A 24,075-nucleotide genomic window follows, 5' to 3' on the forward strand; every position below is an offset into this window, starting at 1 on the left:
CGAGCTGGGTCGTGCTCTCCCTTGCTGGGTGCTCGGCGTGGATCAGGGGAGGCAGGGCAGGCAGCAGATCCGGAAAAGTGGCTCTTGCCTGGGAGGAAGTTGACCCTCCTCCACTACCAAGGGCTTGGGATGAAAATAGCTTCTTCCTCTTTACCCTTCCTGGCCCCAGCCCATTTCTATAAGTCCTCCTCCCCATTTCTCTAAGTGTCCCCTCCCGCAGGGACGATTCGGTCTCTTCACTGAGGACTAACCGGCCCTCAACGATGGCAAGGGACCCGGGACCCGGACTTTGCGTCCGGGCAGAGGCCGCTCGGGACCCTCCCTCCGGTCCCCTTGGACGCGGCGCGCCAGCGACTGGGGCAATTGCGGCGACTTCCAACCTCCCCCAACCCAATTAGCAGAAGCCTCCACAAATACTCTGAGCACAACCCCCCCCCCCCCCCCCCCGCTGCTTCCTTTCCCTTCGGGAGACTGTCACCTGGGAACCCTGTCCCCTGCAACGAGGACCCGCGGCGCTGAGCCGCTGCCAAATCCCTTGGGAAAGGTGGGGGCGCAATTAGTTTCTTCCAATTAGTTTCCCCTCTTTGTATAGAACCCATTCAAACTGTGGCTGTAATCCTCCGCGCGAAGGGGAAAATAGTCCCGACCTTGCATTCAATTTCTGTTCTCGTGTCGCGCATATTTTACTTTTTGAAGCCAACTGGACTCTCAGAGGGGCCCTTCGCGGAATGTGGGGGCCGAGGCTGCGGGTGGTGCGCGCAGGTGAGGGGGTGGGGGCCGCAGCGGAGGGAGGGGGCGGGGAGGGCAGCTAACTCCTCGCTATTGCCTAGAGAGATGGATCATGGGGCGTAGAGAGATTGCAAACCTCAAACCACGTACAGCGGGCGATACGCGTCAACCGAACCTGACCAACGGAAGCCCGGAGCCTCCCCCTCCCCGCGCTCCCGCCCCCGTCCCTTGGACAGACGGGCTCGCCGAGCCAACCGCGCTGCCGCTCGCCGTCCGAATCCCACACAAGCCAATGGGAGCGCGCGGGGGGGCGGAGCCAGCCCGCGTCGGGTTGGGCTGCGCGCGGCTTCCCCCCCCCACCCCCGGCTCGCCCCAGGCCCCGCCCCCCCCCCCCCCCCCCCCAGCCCGCTCGCGGCTCCCGGAGTAGTTAGTGCCAGTGAAGTGCGGGCGGCGATGAGAGCGAAAGTTGCGCTCGGCTCGGCGCTGGGGGCTTGAAGCCGCACCGCGCTCCGCCCGCCCGGCCACCCCCGGCTCCGACTCGCGCCCGCGGGTTCCCGCCGCGCCCGCCCGGCCCCGCGCCTGCCCGCGCTCCTCCCCCCCCCCCCCGCCCGGCGCCCCCTCCTCAGGAGCCGCGGGGCCCCGCCACTTTCGCCCGGCCCCGGCCCCCGCCGATGCCGGCCATGGTGGAGAAGGGCCCCGAGGTCTCAGGGAAGCGGAGAGGGAGGAACAACGCGGCCAGCTCGGCCGCCTCGGCCGCCGCCGCCTCCGCCGCCGCCGCCTCGGCCGCCGCCGCCGCCTCGGCCACCGCCTCCGCCTCGGCCGCCGCCGCCGCCGCCTCCGCCTCGGCCGCCGCCTCGGCCGCCGCCGCCCCCAATAATGGGCAGAATAAAAGTTTGGCGGCGGCGGCGCCCAATGGTAACAGCAGCAGCAACTCCTGGGAGGAAGGCAGCTCGGGCTCGTCCAGCGACGAGGAGCACGGTAGGTGGCAGCCGCCCCGCGCCGCCCCCGCGCCCGCCCGCCCGCGCTGACCGCGGTGCTCTGCTTCCCCGCAGGTGGCGGCGGCATGCGGGTCGGACCCCAGTACCAGGCGGTGGTGCCCGACTTCGACCCCGGTGAGTAGCGCCCCCGGGCCCCGCGACCCGAGGGGGCGGGGGCCCCCGGACAACTTTCTTTTTGTGTGTGTTCGCCCTGCTGTCCGCGGGGAGAACAGCAGGGCGAGGACGGGGAGGGGAGCTCACACCCGAGCGTGGTCCGCGAGCGCGCCCCGCGCCCCGGGGAGGCTCAAGTCGCCCCCCGGTCGGGTCGCTGCCGCCTGGCCCGCTGCGCCCCCGAGGAGCGGGGCGGCGTCGGCCTGGGGAGGGGGGGGGGTCCCGGGGTCCCGGCCGGCTGCGCCTCGGCCGGGGGTAGGGGTGGCGGCGCCGGAGAGTTAGCGTGCTGCGAGCGCCCCGGACTCGGGACGCCCTCCGACCCCTCTCTGCCCTGCCAAACGTCGCAGCACTTGCCTTTTTCTCTTCCTGCTGGCCCCCGGGCTTCTGCGTGCCCCTGCCTCCCCTCCCAGCCTGGGGCGAGGGGGGGAGTAGAGAAACGACCCCCCCCCCCCCCCAGTTCAGTTAAGAAGTGTGAGCTTCCCAGAGGGCGCCTGCCCGGGGAAGAGAGGCTTGCTCGTGGCAGTTCGATTTTAGGACCTATTTGTAAATGTCCGTGTGTTCCCTTTTTTGTTTTGTTTTGTTTTTCTTGAAGGAAGGGGTTGTGAAAAGAATAGAACCCTGGGAAGCTTTAGCCTAACGAATTATTTCCACCTCCAAGAGATCCCTCCACCCTAGAATGGAACATTTACTTTCCTTGCTGCTGTTCTGCGTGGAAGCAAATTTAAAGTGGTACCAGAAAAAATCTAATCAGACAAAGGAATTCGTCAGATTTTAGTGCGTGAGATTCTAGCCCGGCTCTCCATGAGACTGTTCTTTAAAGATTGTTGGCATAGAAGATGTTCGAAAGGACGTGGGTATTATGAAATAAAATTCGAAAGAATCTTGCAGAAGTGGAGCTAACAGGCTTTCTGGTTGGAGGGCTTTAGAGCAGGAGGGTATCTAGGTTATGCCACTAGTTTATTTGAGAAAATAAATGCATAACTGCCTTTCCTTGGAAACAAGACTGCAGAAAATTGCAAGGATCTAGTCCTTGAGAAAGGAGATCGCTCTTGAGCTGTTATTAAGGTACTGAACTCTGGGCGTTCTTTGAAGTGAAGATACACAGGGATCCCTGAGTGAGCTTTTGGGCACTCTGGGAATAAATGACCTTGCCCATATTTGCTTTCTAAATTTTAGTCTGTTGATTTAAGTCGCTTACATTCATGTAGTCTTAACACCCAGGTTTGTATTCCTTTTTAATTCGTGTTAGTCTTTTTGATCGGTTCCCCTTCCCCCACATCTTCCTTTTTTGGTAGTGACTTCTCATTGACAAGAGTGACAGATAGAACTGGGAGACCAGGCTTTTTCTCTTGTGTGCATGCCTTCTCCATTCCTAGGTTGGCCACCAGGGGAAGCATGCTGTTTTTTGGTTACAGTTGACCCTGTCTTCATTTTGTAGGTCAAGTCCATCTTTGTTTTAATACACGGAACATAAAGCATAGGTTGTCACCAAGTTTCTCACATAGATTAAAAAAAAAAAAATCAACTTGCCACGGATCTTTTAGTAAGTTGGTCGATTTTTAGTACGCTTTGGTTATGTTGGTTTTGAAAGCTTTACTTAAGTATGTTGGATGTGACTAAGGAAATGGCAACAACAGGAATTAGATTTCTGATCTCCTTCTAAGTATCGATGTCAGTAGTGAGCCTGGCTTTGGGTTTGTTCTTTTCTTTGAAATGGCAGATATGGTAGGATCCTTTCTTGAGCTGCCCTTGTATTTTTCATGGACTAGGTACCAGCATGCATTTGCTAGAGACCTGCCACTCTAAAAGTGAAACATTGTAAATGTTCTGCAGAGTCTGACTGCCAATGGCTTGGGTTGTGGCATTCACATTTACAGATTGCCTATTTTGTGTTGTTTTAAGCTGGAAAGGACTCTAACTGGTATGAGATAGTTTTAAGCCCTCTTTTGCCAGTCTGAGCAGCAGGACAGATTCATAGATGTGGCTGAAAGTTGTGGGACCTTATTGTTTCTTAGTGAGTTTTTTCAACGTGTTCTTATATGGAACTTAAAATCTAAGGGGAGAGGAGACTTCCATTTTGGAGTAGAAGTGGTACACCATATTTGTTTCCTAGCCACCCCCCCCCCCCCCAAAAAATGTTTTTAGGTCTTTAGACTGAACAGTTCTTTCCATGAGTGTAAGCTAGGAGGAATATGGAATTGAGATTGGGATTGTTAGTGCTTGTCCTTTCTCCCTGCCTGAGTTTGGAATGCATTTTTTTTTAAACCAGAATTTTGAACAAGTGAGTGTGAAACTCTTCAGAGAGCCCTTTTTTTCTTTCCTTTCTTTTTTTTTTTTTTTTTTTTTTTTTAACTCTCTCTGATGAGTTGGAGTCCACTGTGAGTGGAAGAAGTTGATTTTAATTTTTTTTAAGTCAGGTTTTATTTACCCATATTATCCCAAATTGAGCCTATTTAGCTTTAAAAGCAAATGGTTGAAGCTGGGAACATCTGATACTCCCTGCATAGTCCAAAGAAGATCCATTTCTGTCATCCTTTACAAAATAGAGACTGAAACGGACGGGGCTCTGTAGCCCTAAAATACTCATTAGGTTTTCATAATCAAATTAAGACCCAGACTAGATGAGTGGCCTGTGGCATAACGTGGCAATTTAAAATACCATCTATGTTTACAATGATAGGAGAAATTTTATCAATTAGTTTTGAAAACAGACACCAGAATGTAGCTCTACATCTTTAACTTAGGCTTTGTTCCCACGTATGGTGTCCAGATTGTCTTTCCATACCCCATGCCGTTGTGTGTGTTGTCATTGGTGTCTCAGAATTTGGTAATCGTAGAATAGAGTAAGAAGGAGGAATGCTTATTCTGTCCTACTTCTGGTAAGTTATTTCCTATATGTACTTGCAAAGCATAATTTAATTTCAAATGAGTAGTGTTTTTCTATATAAAGATGTGAATGTTTTCCATGATCTTACTGGTGTGCATGCAAGGCAGGAATCTGGAGCCTATATATTTCTACCACCGTTTGGCATTCTAGCTAGAGAAACACAGTGACAGGATTTTAAGGTTGACTCAAGTTCTTTGTTTTCTGAAGCATGTGTTTTTATGTCAACTTTCATCCTGTGTTGGTTTTCAGTATCACAGTTCACTGATACTAAAATTATGACTCTTAAAGAAGAAGTTGTTATTGGCAAATATTGTTGAGACAATAGTCCTTTAAAAAAGCAACCTGTATTTGTACATTGAATCCAGTTTCATCAGATTTGAAATTTGGGGTTGTCATTGGCTCAGCTTGTCACTTCAGAGTTGATTTCTCTTAGTAAAATGCGTTAATGCTTTAATGTGGAATAATTTTGCTGAACAGGGGGTCTTGGCCTGTTTTTTGTTTCTTTTTACTGCTGGTTCTGTGTTTGTCCTTGACCACATTATTTTCTATGCTTTAGTTTCATCGTAAAAATCAACTCTATAGATATTCTTAAATTCACAAGTTATGGTGATTGTGGTGTCATTTAGACATACTTTGAGGCAGTGTTCACTCAAATGAGAGGTTAGGGTAATGATAAGTCCTGTGAGATCAACTTTGTTAAGTAGTGTGGTGGGGAGACACCTAAATCTAGTTGTCAGGAGATTGAATGCCCGATCTCTGTGACTAAGCAGGTGGTAAAAAGTGGAGCTGGTCACTTTATCTTCAGGAACCTCGGTTTCCTCCGTCATGAATCAGGGGTTCTTTGCATCCCTAATGGTCTAGGATTGTATCAGTTACAGTCCTCTTTGTAATTTCCTGTTTCTTTCAGAAGCAGTGTAGGGTAGACAGCTTGGGCGGTGAGAATTGTCAGACCTGGGTTTGGGTCCTGGCAGTGTCTCTTGCCAGCTCCGTATTGACCCTGGGCAAGTTCCTTCACTTTTTTTCTTTTTTTTAAGTTTATTTATTTTGAGAGAGAGAGAGAGAGAGAGAGAGAGAGAGAGAGAGAGTGTGAGTGAGTGTGCATGGGTGCACGTGAGCTCGGAGGGGCAGAGAGAGACGGAAAGAGAGAGAATCCCAAACAGACTCCTCTCTGTGAGTGTGGAGCCCGACTTGGGGCTCGAACTCAGGAATCATGAGATCGTGACCTGAGCTGAAAGCAGGAGTTGATGGCTCCACTGACTGAGCCATCCAGGCGCCCCAGGTTACTTGAGTTTGCCTTCATCTGTAAAACAGAGAATAGAACTTTCTTCGTCAAGAGAAGGAATTACCTTACACATGTGAAATGCCTAGCGCCGTGCCTGACGCACAGTGAGTGCTAAGTAAACATCTCCTGGTGTCCTTATTTTAATTGTCATCCATGTGACTGGGGTTGCCAACCAGTGGTCCTTGCATTACCTGCTTTTCTTGGAGGGAAGACCGGGTTATGATGAAAACATTGACTTGAATGCAAGTTGTGCGCTGAGATATTTGAAGATGATTGTTTTTGAGTCACATGTATTTGCTACGATTTAGGGACATAAAGATAGAGAAGGAGTCCAAAGCATTTGCAGAGCAGAAAAAGAATACCGAGGACCAGAGAGTATAGGTAATTCAGGTCAGGTTTCTAGATTGTACTAAAGATACCTTGAATCCGTCCCCAGGCCAGGAGAGGTACACATTAACTAGGTTCTGAGCCAGGGAGTTTTTACTCTAAACTTCCAGGTCCTCGTCTCTGAGAGTTAGTGTTTTCAAGGTGGCGTTCTTTTACCACCGTACTCCCTTCCTGGGGTGACGACTGTCATTCAGAGGTTAGTTAGCTGATTGAAGCTCACCACAACATAGTTGTTTTAAAATCAGTGTTAATTTGTACTGAAGAAATCTCGGCTTGCTCTTAGAAAGCCATTTTCCTTGGTATTATAAGGTTTTTGCAGGGCAGTTGAGTTGAAAAAGCCTGAAGTCTTTGGAGATGAAATATCAAAGTTGTATCCAAGTTACTGTATTTTTCCCCAGGTTGTCGTCTGTTGTTTTCTTCTTTACAACGTAGGTTGTTGTAATTATGGTTTAGCTCTCATTTCTGAGCTTTTCTTCAGAGGTTCCATGAATGTTGTGAAAAGAAATAGGCTTGTTTGTCACCTACTCTGATGGAAAACAATGATCCTTGTTCAGGTGTATGTTTTAAGTTTGTATTTCTGTTTAAAACAGAACTTTAAATCACTTTCTGGGAGAGGAATCTCTGTACCAGTGTAGTAAAAGTCTGAGTAAGGTACGGCCTGGGGATGGAACACTGGTTTAGTCATTTGGACTGAGTTAATCTTCCCTGCAGCTTTAAAGAGCAGTTGCGGAAAGTAGGGTTATAGTTGCAGTGTAACAGTTTCTTCTGTTTTGTGTTTTGAACGTTTCATTAATACATCTTGGGGCGTGCCGGTGGCTCAGTCAGTTAAACGTCCAACTTTGGCTCATGGGCTCAGGTCATGATCTCGCGGTTTGTGAGTTCGAGCCCCGCGTTGGGCTCTGTGCTGACAGCTGGGAGCCTGGAGCCTGCTTAGGAGTCTGTGTTCCCCTCCTCCTCTCGTGCTCTCTCTCCTCTCTCAAAAATAAATAAACATTAAAAAAATTAAAAAAAAATACATCTTATCTAATGTGTTGAGTTTCATAAGAATTTCCTTTGTTGAATTTTAAAAATGGAACATTTTGAAGTTGATTTAAAAAGCATTCTCCTAAAATGTTTGAGAGAAATCCATATTTTAGAATGACATTAGGATGTCATTTAAATGAGATGTTAACAGTAATCCCTAAAACTCCTGTTTTCAAATTAGGCAAATTCTTTAAAGATGTGGGTTTTAGTAAAAATTTCATACTAGACATAATTTTTGAAGTTTTTGGATTTTCCCTCCCTCAAAGTAATGAGAGTAAAAATTAAAATGTCCATCTAACCCAGCCTTCCTTTGTCCTAGATGAGGAAAATAGGGGCTGGGGAGATAAAGTGACTTATATTTGTCTTTGGGTACCTGACCATTGAAGGTACTGCAAGGCAGACTGGAGACCATAGGAGGTCAGGCTTCAACCTTGTGTGATTTTAGACGTTTTAAAGCCTTGTTACTGGGAATGGCAATTGGGAGCAGTGATGTGTGTTTATAATTTTAGAACCAGAAGTAACAGTTGAGCTTTTCACAAATTGAAGTGACTGGATAGTTATTATGCATAATTTGAATATGTTTGATTATTACCGTAGGATAGGGCAGAATTATAACGATAGAGTGATTTTTAAAAAAATAAACATTGAGATAGAACAGGAAATAGTACACGTCCCCACCACTGTGATTAATACTTTATACATTAGGCTGTATTTGCGTCAGGTGCAGCTAAAGGCTAATTCTTCCCCTCCCTCCACTAATTCGAAGTTGATTTACGTTTTTCCTGTGATAGTTCATTTGCTTCCTCTGAGAAGCATATGCTAAGCTAGGATTAGGTTTGCAAGAGATTCATAGGGGTAAATGCCTGTGAAGGATAAAGAGGAGAGGAAGGTGAGGTGGCAGAAGCCCCTCAGACTGGATGTAGGTGCGACAGCCCCGAAGGAAAGCAGAAAGCACAGTGATGGATGGTTGGATCCCGGCGCCTGAGGCTGGGATCCAGCTTGGAGAAAGCCTCAGCCGCAGCACATTGCTTGTTGGAGGAGCCCATTGGGCAGGGGTGGCCCTGCTCTAGAGTGTCTGCTGGGTTCAGGCATTGGCCTGGCGCTGGTGTGTATGCTGCAGCGGGTCCCAGAGGTGCCAGGCCGATGGGACTGCCAGCTAATGAAACATCTCTCAGCACTTCTCTCTCGAAGGGAAATCGGAGCGGCCGGCTCTCAAGGCCTTCAGAATTCCCGTGCATGTTTTTGTACTTTAATACATGCTTAGGGATGATAAGCAATATGTTTTGTTACTGTCAAAGTCTTTTTGTAAGTGGAATTATTTTGTGCATTCATTTGCTTTGATGCTTTCCAAACAAGTACATGTCCACTAACAAGGCACCTAAGTTCCTTTTCACCCAATCTTCACTATAGGGTTAGATTTATTAACTTTTTTGCAGTGCTATCCTTTTGTGGTTTATGTTGGCATTTTTTAAAAATGTCTTTTTATATGTTTTTTGGCTACTTGAGTTCCTCCCATGGATGTGTCTTTTGCTGTTTTTCTGTAGAGTGTTGGTCTTTTTCTTACTGATTTGTGTGAGTTCTTTATATTTGGTGCTAATCCTTTGTTAGGGTTGCGGGTTGATTGAGTTTCTTTGATTAGGAAGGAATAAAAATAATGTTCCTGATTGGATATATTTCTGCCGAGAGCCTGGCCTTGGTATATAGTCCCTGGAATTATTGTCACCAGGACCCTTGACTTGGAAGATGAATGTCAATGAGACTTGACGCATCTTCGTTTGTTTTGTTTCAGTGTTAGATCATTTTGGTGTGCTAACTTATCAACTGCTTGACCCAAATTACAGTGCCAAGTGATCTGAAAGCTTCGGATTTAATTTCTGTCCAACATGTGGTTATGTTAGCATGTTAGAGGTTAAAGTTATGGCTTTAGTTCCTATAACAGAAATTGAGTTTCTTACAAATGGGTATGGTGCTACATTTATCTGTCTAATGGATTTGCCACTAATTGAAAGGGAATGGGTGAGTGTGCGGATGGGGAGGTAAAACTTGTCATCACTAACAGAAAACCTCCAAAGGAATGATCTGTCAGTGCCAGGTGAAGACAGTGCTTACTGTGTGTCAGTCTGGTTTGAACACTTAGTATTTATTGTTTTAATGTTTATTTTTTTAAATGTTTGTTTATTTTTGAGAGACAGAGCATGAGCAGGGAAGGGGCAGAGAGGGAGACACAGAATCTGAAGCAGGCTCTAGGCTCTGAGCTGTCAGCACAGAGCCCAACACGGGGCTTGAACCCACGAACCGTGAAATCATGACCTGAGCCGAAGTCAGATGCTCAACCAACTGAGCCACTCAGTTGCCCTGAACGCTTAGTATTTATTAAATAATTTTAAATATGACAGTCCCAACAATCATATAAGGTAACGTTATTATTCCCATTTTCCAGATGAGGAAACAGAGGCTTTTTGTTCTGGTTCAACCTAATAACTTGCCCAAGGTAGTGCATTCATTCTAAGATGCCCTTAGTTGTAAGATGCACCATTACTTATTTATTTTTCTTTTTTGTTTTGGTGTTTTGTTTGTTTGTTTATTTACATCCGAGTTAGTTAGCATATTGTGCAATAATGATTTCAGGAGTAGATTCCAGTGACTCATCCCCTATTGTAACACCCAGTGCTCATCCCTACAAGCGTCTTCCTCAATGCCCCTTACCCATTTAGCCCATCCCCCTTCCACAACCCCTCCAGTAACCCTCTGTTCTCTGTCTTTAAGAGTCTCTTATGTTTTGTCCCCCTCCTTGTTTTTGTATTATTTTTGCTTCCCTTCCCTTATGTTCATCTGTTTTGCATCTCAAAGACTTCATATGAGTGAAGTCATATGGTATTTGTCTTTCTCTAATTTCGCTTAGCGTAATAGCTTCCAGTTCCATCCACGTAGTTGCAGATGGCAAGATTTCCTTCTTTATGATTGCCAAGTAATACTCCCTTGTATATATATACCACATCTTCTTTATCCATTCATGCATCGAGGGACATTTGGGCTCTTTCCAGACTTTGGCTATTGTCGACAGGGCTGCTATAAACATGGGGGTGCGTGTGCCCCTTCGAAACAGCACAGCTGTATGCCTTGGATAAATGCCTAGTAGTGCAACTGCTGGCCCGTAGGGTAGTTCTGTTTTTAATGCAACATCATTTTATATATCACTAAGAAAGGAAAAACTCCAAGATACCATTCATTGTTAAGTTGGAGCCAGATTTCAACCTACTGTATTTCAGGGAGAGTCAGCCAGAAATCCTTTTTAAGAAAAACACTTAGGGGCATCTGAGTGGCTCAGTCGGTTAAATGTCTTACTCTTGACCTCAGCTCAGGTCATGATCTCAGCGTGCTCAGTTCAGGCCCTACATTGGGTTCCGCATTGGGCTCCGTGCTTAAAATACTTAAAAACAAACATTTAAAGATAGAAGTAGTGCTTTATTGGATCAGTTGGTTGGTTGTTTCCATGTGCTCCCAGGTGTTCTGGAGTTTTATGTTTATGGTTGCCAGAATCTGCTTCGTGCCCAATTATATTCCTCTTCTTCCTGGCAGTGAAAACACAGATTGGTTTGGTTGATTGGCGCAGATTGGAGTGAGTTGCTTTGCTACTGCATGTATGTTGAAATAGTCTTCAGAGCTTAAAATACAATTACAGGGGTTTTTGGAGGGGAGTGATTTCTTAAGATTATATGATTTAAGGTTATAATGGATAATGTTAGTTTAGCCACCCTTCAGTTTAACAGATATGAGAGTAACATTTAAATATCAACTATCCCGTCTCCACCCCCAGTCCCACCCAATATATTTTTTTACAGGTTCACATTGAACTTGAGCTGTGGAATAAATTTAAGAACCATGTCTTGAATAAGGTGTGAAATGATAAATTAAAATATCTGAGAGAGTATTTTTAAAAAACCCTTGATTTCACCCGTACCAACTATCTGGTTAGTATTGTTCAGCAACTAATCCCTTCCTTGTGTATTATTACCGTCCTCCTTCCCCTATGCAAAGACAAACAAACAAACAAAAAACCCTAAACCAAACTAACCCTGTCCCCCCTCCATCCAAGGTATATATTTCTTGGTGTTACTAGTTTTGTTCTATTTTTCAGAGACCAGAGTATAAAGAAAATTGCAAGCCTTTTCCTGATCGACTCAAACGTGAGCTGTGCCATGTTTGATTTTATCATAGTGTAATTTAATTAAGGACTAGTTTTTGTCTGCCTAGAACCTCAAGGCTTCCTTTGTACTTAAACTGAGGGCACTTAGGTGAGTCTTTGCTCCTAAAGGTGAACTGTGCTATTCTTCAGTTTCATCTAGTGGCCAGGAAAGACTGCTTGATGGCCTGTGTCTGAAAAGGTAAATGAAAATTTTGGGGTTACCTAAACATTAACGTTGACCTGAACTAAGGGTATTTCTGTGCTGTGTTACGCACACACACGTGCACCCCTGTCACGGAAGGTTACGTGCCTTTACCTCTGCTGGCGTGGGGCTCGTTCTGCTCCAGAATTAGCGTGGACGCAGAAGGTAGGGATAGCAGAGTAGAGGGAGTAGTTAGTGTGGTCTTAATACTGTAGAGTTTTCTGGGAGCTTCTGCTTTCATAGAGGGCAGCGGCATAGTTCTTTGAGCCATCAGTTCAGGTTTAAATACTTTAAGGCTCGGGGTCCTTGGGTGGCTCAGTCCTTTGAGTGTCCGACTCTTGATTTTAGATCGGGTCGTCATCTCAGGATTCGTTGGATTGAGCTCTGTGTCAGGTTCTGCACAGGGTGTGGAGCCTTCTTGGGATTCTCTCTCTCTCTCTCTCTCTCTCTCTCTCTCTGCCCCTCTCCCGCTCATGTTGTCTCTCTCAAAATAAACAAATAAACTTAAAAAATTTTTTAAGGCTCATCTTCTGCTAACTTGTCACAGGTGGATGTGGTTCTGAGTTTAGTACGAACATGTTCTTGGTGTGGCTGATGTTCCTTGAATAGGCATTTTGTAATGCACATTTAATAACTAAGCAGCAGGCTCAGTCATTTAAGAAATGGAAACCCAAGGAAAAATGAATTTTTAGATTACATGTAGAAGCTGATTTTCCCTATTTTTTGTGCTCTCGTTATAATGAATTTATGTAAATTAGAGGTGCACATCTTGCTTAAATACATTAATTTTTTTTGTTTGTTTTAAGTTTTATTTGTTTAGGTAATCTCCACACCCAACATGGGGCTTGAACTCATGACCCTGAGATCAAGAGTCATATACTCTTGATCTCCTGAGCCAGCCAGGCACCTCCCAATTTTTTTATCAAGGTGAGATTCACATAACATATACAATTAACCATTTTATCTTATTATTTTTTAATGTTTATTTTTGAGGGAGAGAGAGTGCCAGCAGAAGAGGGGTAGAGAGAGAGAGAGACAGAATCTGAAGCAGGCTCCAGGCTCCACGCTGTCAGCACAGAGCCTGATGCAGAGCTAAATTCAAGAACTGTGAGATCATGACCTGAGCCAAAGTTGGACACTTAACTAACTGAGCCACCCAGGCACCCCTAAAATTAACTGTTTTAAAGCGAACAATTTATTGGCATTTACTACATTCACATTGTTGTGCAACCACCACCCCATCTAGTTCCAAAACACCCCTAAAAGGAAGTGTCATCCCCATTAGGGAGTTACTTCTCATTCCCCACTGTCCCCAGTCCCTCATACATTGCTGGCAGGATACAGAGGGTCACCTAATCCTTCCTGTGGTGGAGAGTGGGGGGATTAAAGGAACCAGGAAGTTTTAGGTGAAATGCTCCTTTGAGCCAAGCTTTAAAAAATAGTTTTGTTTTTTTTTTTTTAATTTTTTTTTTTTTCCAACGTTTATTTATTTTTGGGACAGAGAGAGACAGAGCATGAATGGGGGAGGGGCAGAGAGAGAGGGAGACACAGAATCGGAAGCAGGCTCCAGGCTCTGAGCCATCAGCCTAGAGCCTGACACGGGGCTCGAACTCCCGGACCGCGAGATCGTGACCTGGCTGAAGTCGGACGCTTAACCGACTGTGCCACCCAGGCGCCCCTAAAAAATAGTTTTTTTAAGGGCGCCTGGGTGGCTCAGTCACTTAAGCATCTGACTCTTGATCTCTGCTCAGGTCATGATCTCACAGTTCATGAGTTTGAGCTCCACACTGTTAGTGTGGAGCTTGCTTGAGATTCTCTCTCTCCCTCTTTCTCTGTCCTTCTTGTGTGCGCTCTCTCTCTCTCTCAGAATAAAAAAAAAAAAAAAAAAAAGTTTTTTTCAGGGGTGCCTGGCTGGCTTAGTTGGTAGAGCATGTGCTTGATCTTGGGGTCATGAGTTTGAGTCCCACATTGGGCATAGAGCCTACTTAAAAAAAGAAAGGTTTTCAGTGTTTATAATTTTATGGTTTTTATTAATTTAAAAATTAATAATATATGTAAGCTATAAATATTAAATTATTTTGAAAATTTTAATCTTAAAAATTTCAGTATAGATTTTCTTTTTGTCTTGAGCTGCCCAATAATGGAGCCACTACTATATGAAAATATTTAAATTTAAATTTATTGGGGCGCCTGGGTGGCGCAGTCGGTTAAGCGTCCGACTTCAGCCAGGTCACGATCTCGCGGTCCGTGAGTTCGAGCCCCGCGTCGGGCTCTGGGCTGATGGCTCAGAGCCTGGAGCCTGTTTCCGATTCTGTGTCTCCCTCTCTCTCTGCCCCTCCCCCGTTCATGCTCTGTCTCTCTCTGTCCCAAAAATAAATAAAAACGTTAAAAAAAAAAAAGTTTAAATTTATTAAATTTAGATAAGGGACTCCTGGATGGCTCAGTTGATAGATCATGTGACTCTTGATTTTGGGGTCATGAATTCAAGCCCCACGTTAGGCACAAAGATTACTTAAAAAAAACAAACAACCTAAATAAAATAAAAAATTCTGTTCTGTCACACTAGCCACAATTCAAGTGCTCTATAGCACTGTGTACTTACTGGCTGCCGTATTGGATAGTGCAGAACAGAACATTTCTGTTACTCCAGGAAATTCTATGGGACAGCATTGATCTAGAGATTCTGATGAAATGAAAGTTTTGTTTTTAATTTTTATGATTGGTTCAGAAATTTTGCCTCTTTAATCAAGGTGCATAGTGAGATGGGATGGCTGTGTACTCAGTTCTTTTAGCTGGGTATCTGTTGTTGTTTTAAAGTTTATTTATTTATTTTGAGAGAGAGGGAGAGAGGATCTCAAGCAGGCTCCGCACCGTCACCGCGAACTCGAATCCATGAACTGGCAAGATCGTGTCGGGAACCAAAACGAAGAGTCGGTTGGTTAAGCGACTAAGCCACCCAGGTGGCCCTGGGTAGTTGTTTAATGTTACTGTTAAGGCGTTCACGATGAGGCTCCTTGAGAACACAAGTGGAAATGGAAAGCTTAGGAGAGCTTTATTTTTTGAGGTGATTATTTGGTACCTAATTAAACCAGAAAGATGATTAAGATGCATGGCTATATTGAAGATAAATATAGGACTTAAAAAACCAACAGTATTGAGGGCTCAACCTTGTCTTGAAAGATTAGGTTCCTAAAAACAGCCTTATTGAGGCATAATTGACATAAAATTAACTACATATTTAAAGTGTACAGCCCCGTGTATGATAGGCTAATTGAAGTCCCCCTGCTTACTGAATCCGTTTGTCTTTTTTTGTTTCATTTTGGATAGTTTCTATTGCTATGTCTTTATTTTGTTAATGCTTATTTATTTGAGAGAGGAAGAGAGTGCACTCAAGCAGGGGAGGAGCAGAGAGAGAGGGAGAGAGAATCCCAAGCAGGCTCCTTGCTGTCAGCACAGAGTCTGTCTCTGGGCTCGAACTAATGAACCACGAGATCACGACCTGAGCCGAAATCTAGAGTCACACTCAACCAACTGAGCTACTCAGGCGTCCCTGTGCTGTGTCTTTAAGTTCTCTGTTCATTTACAGTGTATGATCTACCCTTAATCCCATCCAGAATTTTTCATCTCAGACATTATAGGTTTCATACCTTAGAAGTTTGATTTGGGTCTTTAAAAAATATATATATAGTTTATGTTTCTGCTTAACATAGTCTTTCCTCTAATATCTTAGACACATTGAAATACAGTTGTAATTGTTCTAATGCTTTTGTCTCTGAATTCTATCATCTGCGTCATTTCTGGGTTGGTTTTGATTGATTGATTTTCTCCTCATTATGGGTTGCCTTTTCCTGCTTCTTTGCTTGTCTGGTAGTTTTTAATTTGGATGCCAGACATTATGAATTTTACTTTGATGGATGCTGGATATTTTTGTATTCCTATAAATATTCTTGAGCATTTTTTCTGGGACATGGTTAAGTTCCTTAGAAATAGTTTGTTCATTTCAGATCTTCAAGCTTTGGTAGGCAGCATCGGAGCAGCATTTCATCCAGGGCTAATTATTTGCCCCCACGGAGTCAAAACTCTCGTGCGTGCTCCACTGACGGTCCGTGAATTCCGAGGTTTTCTACTCTGGCTTTTGGGAGCCCGCACTGTTCTTGGCCCTGTGTGAGCTTCGTGGATCGTTCCCTTTTATCGTTTTGGGTGGTTCTTCATCCACAGGCTTCAAGAATTTTCTTCCGATGTGTGGTGACCTGCTGTCAGTGCCGTGCCCACTACCCGCGGGGCCCTCTGCAGACCTCGGGCAGGTGCAGCAGTTGTGCACAGCCTTCTCGCTTCTCTGACGTTCTTCCCCCCGAACTCAGGCCTGCCTTGGCTTCCCTGACCCCAGCCTGTCCCCTCAACTCAGAGAGACTGCCTGACTAGTCCTGAGTTCCCTCTCCCTAAGCTGCCAGCTGGAAACTCTTTGGTTGTAGGACTTACTGCTTTGTGCTCTCTTAGGGTTCACTGTACTATGTTGCTTCGTGTCCAGTGCCTTGAAAACTTGCTTCATGTAGTGGTCCGGTTTTCAGTTGTTCGAGACAACAGGGTAAATCTGGTTCATGTCACTCTATTTTTGACAAAAGGCTAGATTTTTTAAAAAGGTGTAAGCAGAGGGGCACCTGGCTTGCTCAGTTGGTAGAGCACGTACGTGACTCTTGACCTCAATCGTGAGTTTGAGTCCCACGTTCGACGTAGAGCTCACTAAAAAAGATACATATATATAAATGGTAACCAGATGAATTGGTTATATTCCCCCTCCCCCTTTTTTTAAAGTTTATTTATTTAATCTCTATACCCAGTGAGGGGCTCGAACTCATGACCCCGGAGATCAAGAGTCACACGTTCTTCCAACCCAGTGAGCCAGTGCCCCGGTTATATCCCCTTTTTGTTAGAAAACATTAATACTTGTTTTATATGTTTTGCCCCTAACCTATTTGGTTTCTTCTTGATGTTGTTACGGCTTTTAAACTTTTAAATTTGGGATTTATGTTCATGGAAACATCAAGTAATGGTAATGAATAATAAATGTAATAATAAAGAATAATGATGCTTTTAGAAACCATAATACCAAACTTTGTGTTTTTATAAAGCCACTATTCATTTCAGTATTCGTGATAAAGTGCTTCATCCGGTCTGCCTGTTCATTGACACTTGATGATTCTAGCCCACAATTTTCCAAAGGCAGATAATTTTTTTGAATTCACTCTTCTTTAAAAAATAAATTCTTTAGGGGGCGCCTGGGTGGCTCAGTCGGTTGAGCATCCCACTTCAGCTCAGGTCATGGTCTCGCAGTTTGTGGGTTCGAGCCCCGCGTCGGGCTCTGTGCTGACAGCTTGGAGCCTGGAGCCTGCTTCGGATTCTGTGTCTCCCTCTCTTTCTCCCCTGCTCATGTTCTCTCAAAAATAAATAAATGTTAAAAAGAGTGAATTATTTAAAACTTATTACTTGTAGTATTTCTGAGAGAAGTATAATTGAGGAACTATCTCATTCTTGGACTGTCTCGGACCCAACTGCATCTTGCTGGAATGTAGTAAAAAGAATATTTGTGTGTGTTCCTTTTGAAACACAGAATTCCTATTGTCTTCTAGTCATTTTCAGCTAAATGTCTTTTAGATTTTTGAACATCTGGTGCATTTGTATGCCATATATTGATACTACGCTAAATTAGAGTTTTATGGATCAACACGCGAACTGTCATTTGGAGTAGTTGCTTGGTGTTCTGCTTGCTTGGCAACAGGTCAGTTGCCATGGCGCCGCCATTTTTTACAGCGTTGTTAATGCAGCGAGGAGTTGGGGGGCAGGGGTGCGGGCCCCTCACCCTGTTAAAGTAGGGTATGAACTGGGATCGCCGAGCTTTTATTTAGTTTCGCACATTAAGTTTCTGGGTAACGTTTTAAGAGTTTTATTGCTATAAAAAAGGTTTTAAAGCCCCACTTTCTGCCTTACTAAGAACAAGTAGCGAAAGCAGAGGGCAAGTGTTGATGCCAGTGACTTGAAGCGTGGGTCCCACAAACTTTGATGCAGTTGAGACAAAGCTAATAATCGTGAGGCGTTCTAGAAGCAGGCTTTTACCTCAGACGTGCTCGTTGGTTGACTGTGTTGAATTGTGAAGGAAACAAACCAAGAACATGTATCAAATTGGAATTACACTGTGGAAAAGTAAGAGGAGGTACGATTACGTGTTTTAGTTTTAGCTTTTTAGGAGCACAATTACGACCCTTTGGACACGTCTGTTACCTTGTTTTTCACACATTCCACTTTTGTACTTGCTTTTAGGGACTCGTGGGAGAAAGTGATGGACTGCTACACTTTTGCTGGTCTGAGAACACTGAAGTTTTCTCTCAGAGAATATTACACATAATTTTCCTAAATATTAGTAACTTTGCTTTTTTTGCTAATGAAAAACTTAAACATGAAAAAAAAGTATTAATGAATCCTGTATGTTCAGCAAACAGATTTAATAATTGTAAGGTTTTTGCCATATTAAAAGCATTCTTTTAATGTTCATTTATTTTTGAGAGAGAGAGATAGAGTGTGAGCGGGGGATGGGCAGAGAGAGAGGGAGACACAGAATCCAGAACAGGCTCCAGGCTCTGAGCTGTCAGCACAGAGCCCGACGCGGGGCTCGAACACATGAACTGTGAGATGATGATCTGAGCCAAAGTCGGACGCTTAACTGACTGAACCACCCAGGAGCCCCTGCCCTGTTTTGTTAATCAAAAAGTTTTTATGGCTGGGGCGCCTGGGTGGCGCAGTCGGTTAAGCGTCCGGCTTCAGCCAGGTCATGATCTCGCGGTCCGGGAGTTCGAGCCCCGCGTCAGGCTCTGGGCTGATGGCTCGGAGCCTGGAGCCTGTTTCCGATTCTGTGTCTCCCTCTCTCTCTGCCCCTCCCCCGTTCATGCTCTGTCTCTCTCTGTCCCCAAAATAAATAAACGTTGAAAAAAAAATTTTTTTTTAAAGTTTTTATGGCTGAAGTTGAATAAATTTGCTTTTAAGTGGTATTTGCATATTATAGAATATGAAGTTGTATATTAGACTTAATTATTTATTGACTGTCTACTATTTTTCACGGTCACAAAATGCCTGGTCTGCTATGATAAAGCCATGTGATAGAGGCACATCTGTGCTCTGCAAGCCTTTGGTCGGTGGGACGAGGTGATGTGGTTGAAATGGGGTGTGGAATGAGAGGCTCTCCCGACCCTTAAGCTCGGTCTGGAAGGGCAGATGCAGGGACGAGGGAGCCACATACTTAACGTGGAGTCCTGCGGGCAGAGAGGGCTTTTGCGGGGAGTCATGAGTAATTTGATACAGATGAAACTCACAGACGTAATTGGGAAAGTGGCGGACGGTGAGACCGGACAGGTAGGTGTATGCCAAATCACAAGGGCCTGTGTGCCAAGCTAAGGAATTTATTTCATTTTGCAATAATAGGTTTATTAAGATGTAATTCACATACCATAAAATTCACTCTTTTAAGCTACAGTTTGGTTTTAGTATATTCAGAGTTTTGCAACCAGTACCACTATCTTTAAAAAAAATTTTTTTTAAAACATTTATTCATTTTTGAGAGACAGAGAGAGACAGAGCATGAGTGGGGGAGGGTCAGAGAGAGCGGGGGTCACAGATTCCAAAGCAGGCTCCAGGCTCCGAGCTGTCAGTACAGAGCCCGACATGGGGCCCGAACTCACGAACCACGAGATCATGACCTGAGCCGAAGTTGGATGCTTAACCGACTGAGCCACCCAGGCGCCCCCCATTACCACTATCTTAATTTCATTTTCATTATCCCGAAAGAAACCCTGTACTTAGTATCAGTCATTCCCTATTTGGAATTTATTTTAAATGTTGCTTAAATAATTTTTTTTTAATGCTTATTTTTGAAAGAGAGAGAGGGAGAGAGACAGAGCGTGAGCAGGGAGGGGCAGAGAGAGAGACACACACACACAGAATCAGAAGCAGGCTCCAGGCTCTGAGCTGTCAGCACAGAGCCCGACGCAGGGCTCGAACTCACAAACCGTGAGATCACGACCTGAAATGAAGTCGGACACTTCATCGACTGAGCCACCCAGGTGCCCTTATTTTAAATGTTGTTAGATAATTGTCAAAAATCATTGAAGACTGATGTCTCTTTGATATGTATAAAATATACTTTCCTTAATGTTTGTATTGTGGAAGCAGAAATGCAATATTTTTGTGAAATAATGCATGTTGTATTGACCATGAAATTTATTTATTTATTTATTTATTTATTTATTTATTTATTTATTTATTTATTTATGTTTTTAAAGTTTATTTTGAGAGAGAAAGAAAGAGCACACAGTGGGGTAGGGGCAGAGAGAGAAAGAGGGAGAGGGAGAGAGGGAGAATCCCAAGCTATGGGGGGCTTGAATTTACGAGCTGCAGGATTATGACCTGAGCTGAAGTCAGACACTTGACCGACTGAGCCACCCAGGTGCCTCATCATTCAGAAACTTTTAAATGAGCCTCTGCTATTTTTCTAGATACTCGTCTAGGCACTGTGAACAAACTTGACATCTTAGCCCTCATGGAACTAAGTTGTAGTGAGGGAAGGAAATGAGGACGGATTTGAAAGCTCTTCGGCTGTTAGAATAGACGGGTTTTTATGGTAGATTAGATGCAGGGAACAAGGAGGCCACAATAACTTCTGGACTTCTGGCTTGGGTGACTTGATGATTGATGGTGCCATTCACTAAAATGGGGTTTTGAGATTGAGATCCCTGCACATAATTTAGGCAACACTGGGGCGCCCGGGTGGCTCAGTCGGTTGAGCGTCCGACTTCAGGCTCAGGTCATGATCTTGCAGTTTGTGAGTTTGAGCCCTGCGTCCGGCTCTGTGCTGACAGCTCAGAGCCTGGAGCCTCCTTCACAGAGGAAGATTCTGTGTCTTCCTCTCTCTGCCCTCCCCCCTCCCCACCCCCCGTCAAAAATAAAATAAACATTAAAAAAATTAAATAATTCAGGCAACATTTATTGAGAATTGTTATGGACTCTTTTCCTGTCTCTCCCCTAAGTTAGGTCCACCTTGTGTCTTCCCCTGCGTGTACCTTGTGACTTACCTCCATTATAGACCGTCTCTGTCTTTATTAGCTCTCATTTCTTCTCCGCTGCTCATTGAAGATGGGAATCGCCTATATCATTTTTGTATCCCTCCCACAGACCATCTATACTGGTTTACAGAACATAATTCTCATTGCCTCCCCTGCTGCTGGCCTCCCATAAGCTGCCATCATCTGTAACTCGAATCACTGCCGTAGCCTTCTAGTAAGTCTCCTGCTTCTAGATATTAAAATGTAAGTCAGTGTGTTTCTCTGCCATTTAAAACCTCACAGTGGCCCACATTTCAGGTGGCCTTCTAGGACCTACTCAGTCTGGTCTGGCACCACTACTATGACTTTATCTCTTTTGCTTCTCTCCAATCTTTGCTCAGATGTTACCATCTCCGTGAGGCCTGTCTTGATCTACCTGCCTCCCTCTTCATGAGTGTGTTATCTCTAAAATATGACTTACAGACAATCTAGTACATACTGTATGATTACAACTCTGTGACAGTTCTAGAAAAGGCAAAACTGTGGAGACAGTAAAAAGATCACTGGTTACCGTAGAGTAGGAGGAGAGAAGATTAAGCAGAGCACAGGACTTTTAGGACAGTGAATCCACACCGTATGATACCGTAATGATGGGTACATTTCATTATACATTTCTCTAAACCCATAGAATGTACACCAAAAGTGGACGTGAAGGTAAAATGTGAACTTTGTGTGATTATGGTGTGTCACTGTAGGTTCATCCGTGGTAACCAGTATAACACTGGCGGGGGATGCTGATAATGGGGAAGGCTGTGCATGTGTGGGAGCAGGTGTATGTGGGAAATCTCTGTACTTTGCTCCCAATTCTGTTGTAAACCTAAAACTGCTCTAAAAAAAAGTAAAGTCTTTAAGTATAAAAACAGCAGCAACAAAAACCTAATCACAAAGATCACCATTAAATAAAATATTTATTCTTTAGTATAATTAAATCTCCACTAAACTATTTGAAACAGTTGGTTTGTTTGAATCAGGATTCAGACATGAGCCACATGTTGCAGTTTTAAAAAATAGTTTTTTGAGGCACAACTCACATTCAGTAAACTCATATTTAGAGTGTCTTATAAAATGTTTGTTTATTTATTTATTTATTTATTTTATTTTATTTTTTTTTTTTAATTTTTTTTTTTTCAACGTTTATTTATTTTTGGGACAGAGAGAGACAGAGCATGAACGGGGGAGGGGCAGAGAGAGAGGGAGACACAGAATCGGAAACAGGCTCCAGGCTCCGAGCCATCAGCCCAGAGCCCGACGCGGGGCTCGAACTCACGGACTGCGAGATCGTGACCTGGCTGAAGTCGGCCGCTTAACCGACTGCGCCATCCAGGCGCCCCTAAAATGTTTACTTATTTTGAGAGAGAGCACTCGCATGCGTGAGTGGGGTAGAGGGAGGGAGGGAGGGAGGGAGGGAGAGAGAGAAAGAGAGAGAAAGAGAGAGAGAGAGAGAGAGAGAGAGAGAGAGAGAGAGAGAGAGAGAGAGAATCCCACGCAGGCTCCCTGCTCAGTGTGGAGCCTGATGCAGGGCCCCATCTCATGGCTGTGAGATCGTGACCTGAGCTGAAATCAAGAGTCAGATGTTTAGCCAACTGAGTTACCTGGGAGCCCTGATTAGTTTGGCATATGCGTACACCTGTGAAATCACACTGACGATACGGATTATATCTATCATTTCCAAAAGTTTCCTCAGGCCCCTTTGTAATCCCTCTTACCTGCCCCTCCTTCAGGCAACCACTGATCTTCTTCACTGGAGATCAGCTTGCATTTTCTGGAGTTTTAAAGAAGTGGAATCTTAAATTGTTCCATTTTGTCTGACTTCTTTCATTCAGCATAATTATTTTGAGATTCATCCGCATTTTGCACGTATCAATTATTTTTATTCCTGAGTAGCATTACATTTTATGGATACGCTATATTTTTTTTTATCCACTCACCTTTTTTTTAATATAATTTATTGTCAAACTGGCTTCCATACAATGCCCAGTGCTCATCACAAGTGCCCTCCTCCGTGCCCATCACCCATTTTCCCCTCTCCCCTACCCCCCCCCCCGTCAACCCTGTTTGTTCTCAGTATTTAAGAGTTTCTTGCAGTTTGCCTCCCTCCCTCTCTGTTTGTAACTTCTTCCCCCCCCCCACCCCCACCCCATGGTCTCCTATTAAGTTTCTCAAGATCCACATATGAGTGAAAACATACGATATCTGTCTTTATCTGACTGACTTCACTCAGCGTAATACCTTCTAGTTCCGTCCACTTTGCTGCAAATGGCATGACTTCATTCTTTCTCATTGCCAAGTAGTATTCCATTGTGTATATAAGCCACATCTTCTTTATCCATTCCTCAGTTGGTGGACATTTAGGCTCTTTCCATAATTAGGATATTGTTGAAAGTGCTGCTATAAATGTTGGGGTACACGTGCCCCTATGCATCAGCACTGCTGTATCCCTTGGGTAAATTCCTAGTAGTGGTATTGCTGGGTCGTAGGGTAGTTATATTTTTAATTTTTTGAGGAACCTCCACACTGTTTTCCAGAGTGGCTGCACCGGTTTGCATTCCCACCGACAGTGCAAGAGGGTTCCCGTTTCTCTACATCCTCCCCAGCATCTGTTGTTGCGTGAATTAATTTTAGCCATCCTGACCTGTGTGAGATGTTATCTCAGTGTGGCTTTGATTTGTATTTCCCTGATGATGAGTGATGTTTTTTCATGTGTCTGTTGGTCATCTGGATGTCTCCTTTGGAAATGCGTCTATTCATGTCTTCTGCCCATTTCTTCACTGGATTCTTTGTTTTTCGGGTGTTGAGTTTGATAAGATCCTTATAGATTTTGAATACTAACCCTTTATCCGTTATGTCATTTACAGATGTCTTTGCCCGTTCGGCCGGCTTCCTGTTGATTTTGTTGATTGTTTCCTTTGCAGTGCAGAAGCTTTTTATCTTGATGAGGTCCCAATCGTTCATTTTTGCTTTTAATTCCCTTGCCTTTGGAGATGTGTCGAGCAAGAAATTGCTGCAGCTGAGGTCAAAGAGGTTGTTGCCTGCTTTCTCCTCTAGGGTTTTGATGCTTTCCTGTCTCACATTTAGGTCTTTCATC

At 44.5% G+C, this 24,075-nt stretch overlaps 1 protein-coding gene across 1 annotated transcript in view; it reads left to right on the forward strand.

Moving 5' to 3' along the window:
* Nucleotides 1-1,157: 1,157 nt before the first annotated feature.
* The window catches only part of RCOR1 (REST corepressor 1), a 122,115-nt gene continuing 99,197 nt past the window's right edge, over nucleotides 1,158-24,075 (forward strand). The window contains exons 1-2 of the mRNA XM_043557061.1: nucleotides 1,158-1,707; nucleotides 1,782-1,841. Coding sequence (XP_043412996.1) covers nucleotides 1,401-1,707; nucleotides 1,782-1,841 — 367 coding nt within the window. The 5' untranslated portion in view covers nucleotides 1,158-1,400. The remainder of the gene's footprint in view (nucleotides 1,708-1,781; nucleotides 1,842-24,075) is intronic.

This window comes from Prionailurus bengalensis, chromosome B3, assembly GCF_016509475.1.
Source record: "Prionailurus bengalensis isolate Pbe53 chromosome B3, Fcat_Pben_1.1_paternal_pri, whole genome shotgun sequence".
In the NCBI taxonomy this organism is placed as follows: domain Eukaryota; kingdom Metazoa; phylum Chordata; class Mammalia; order Carnivora; family Felidae; genus Prionailurus; species Prionailurus bengalensis.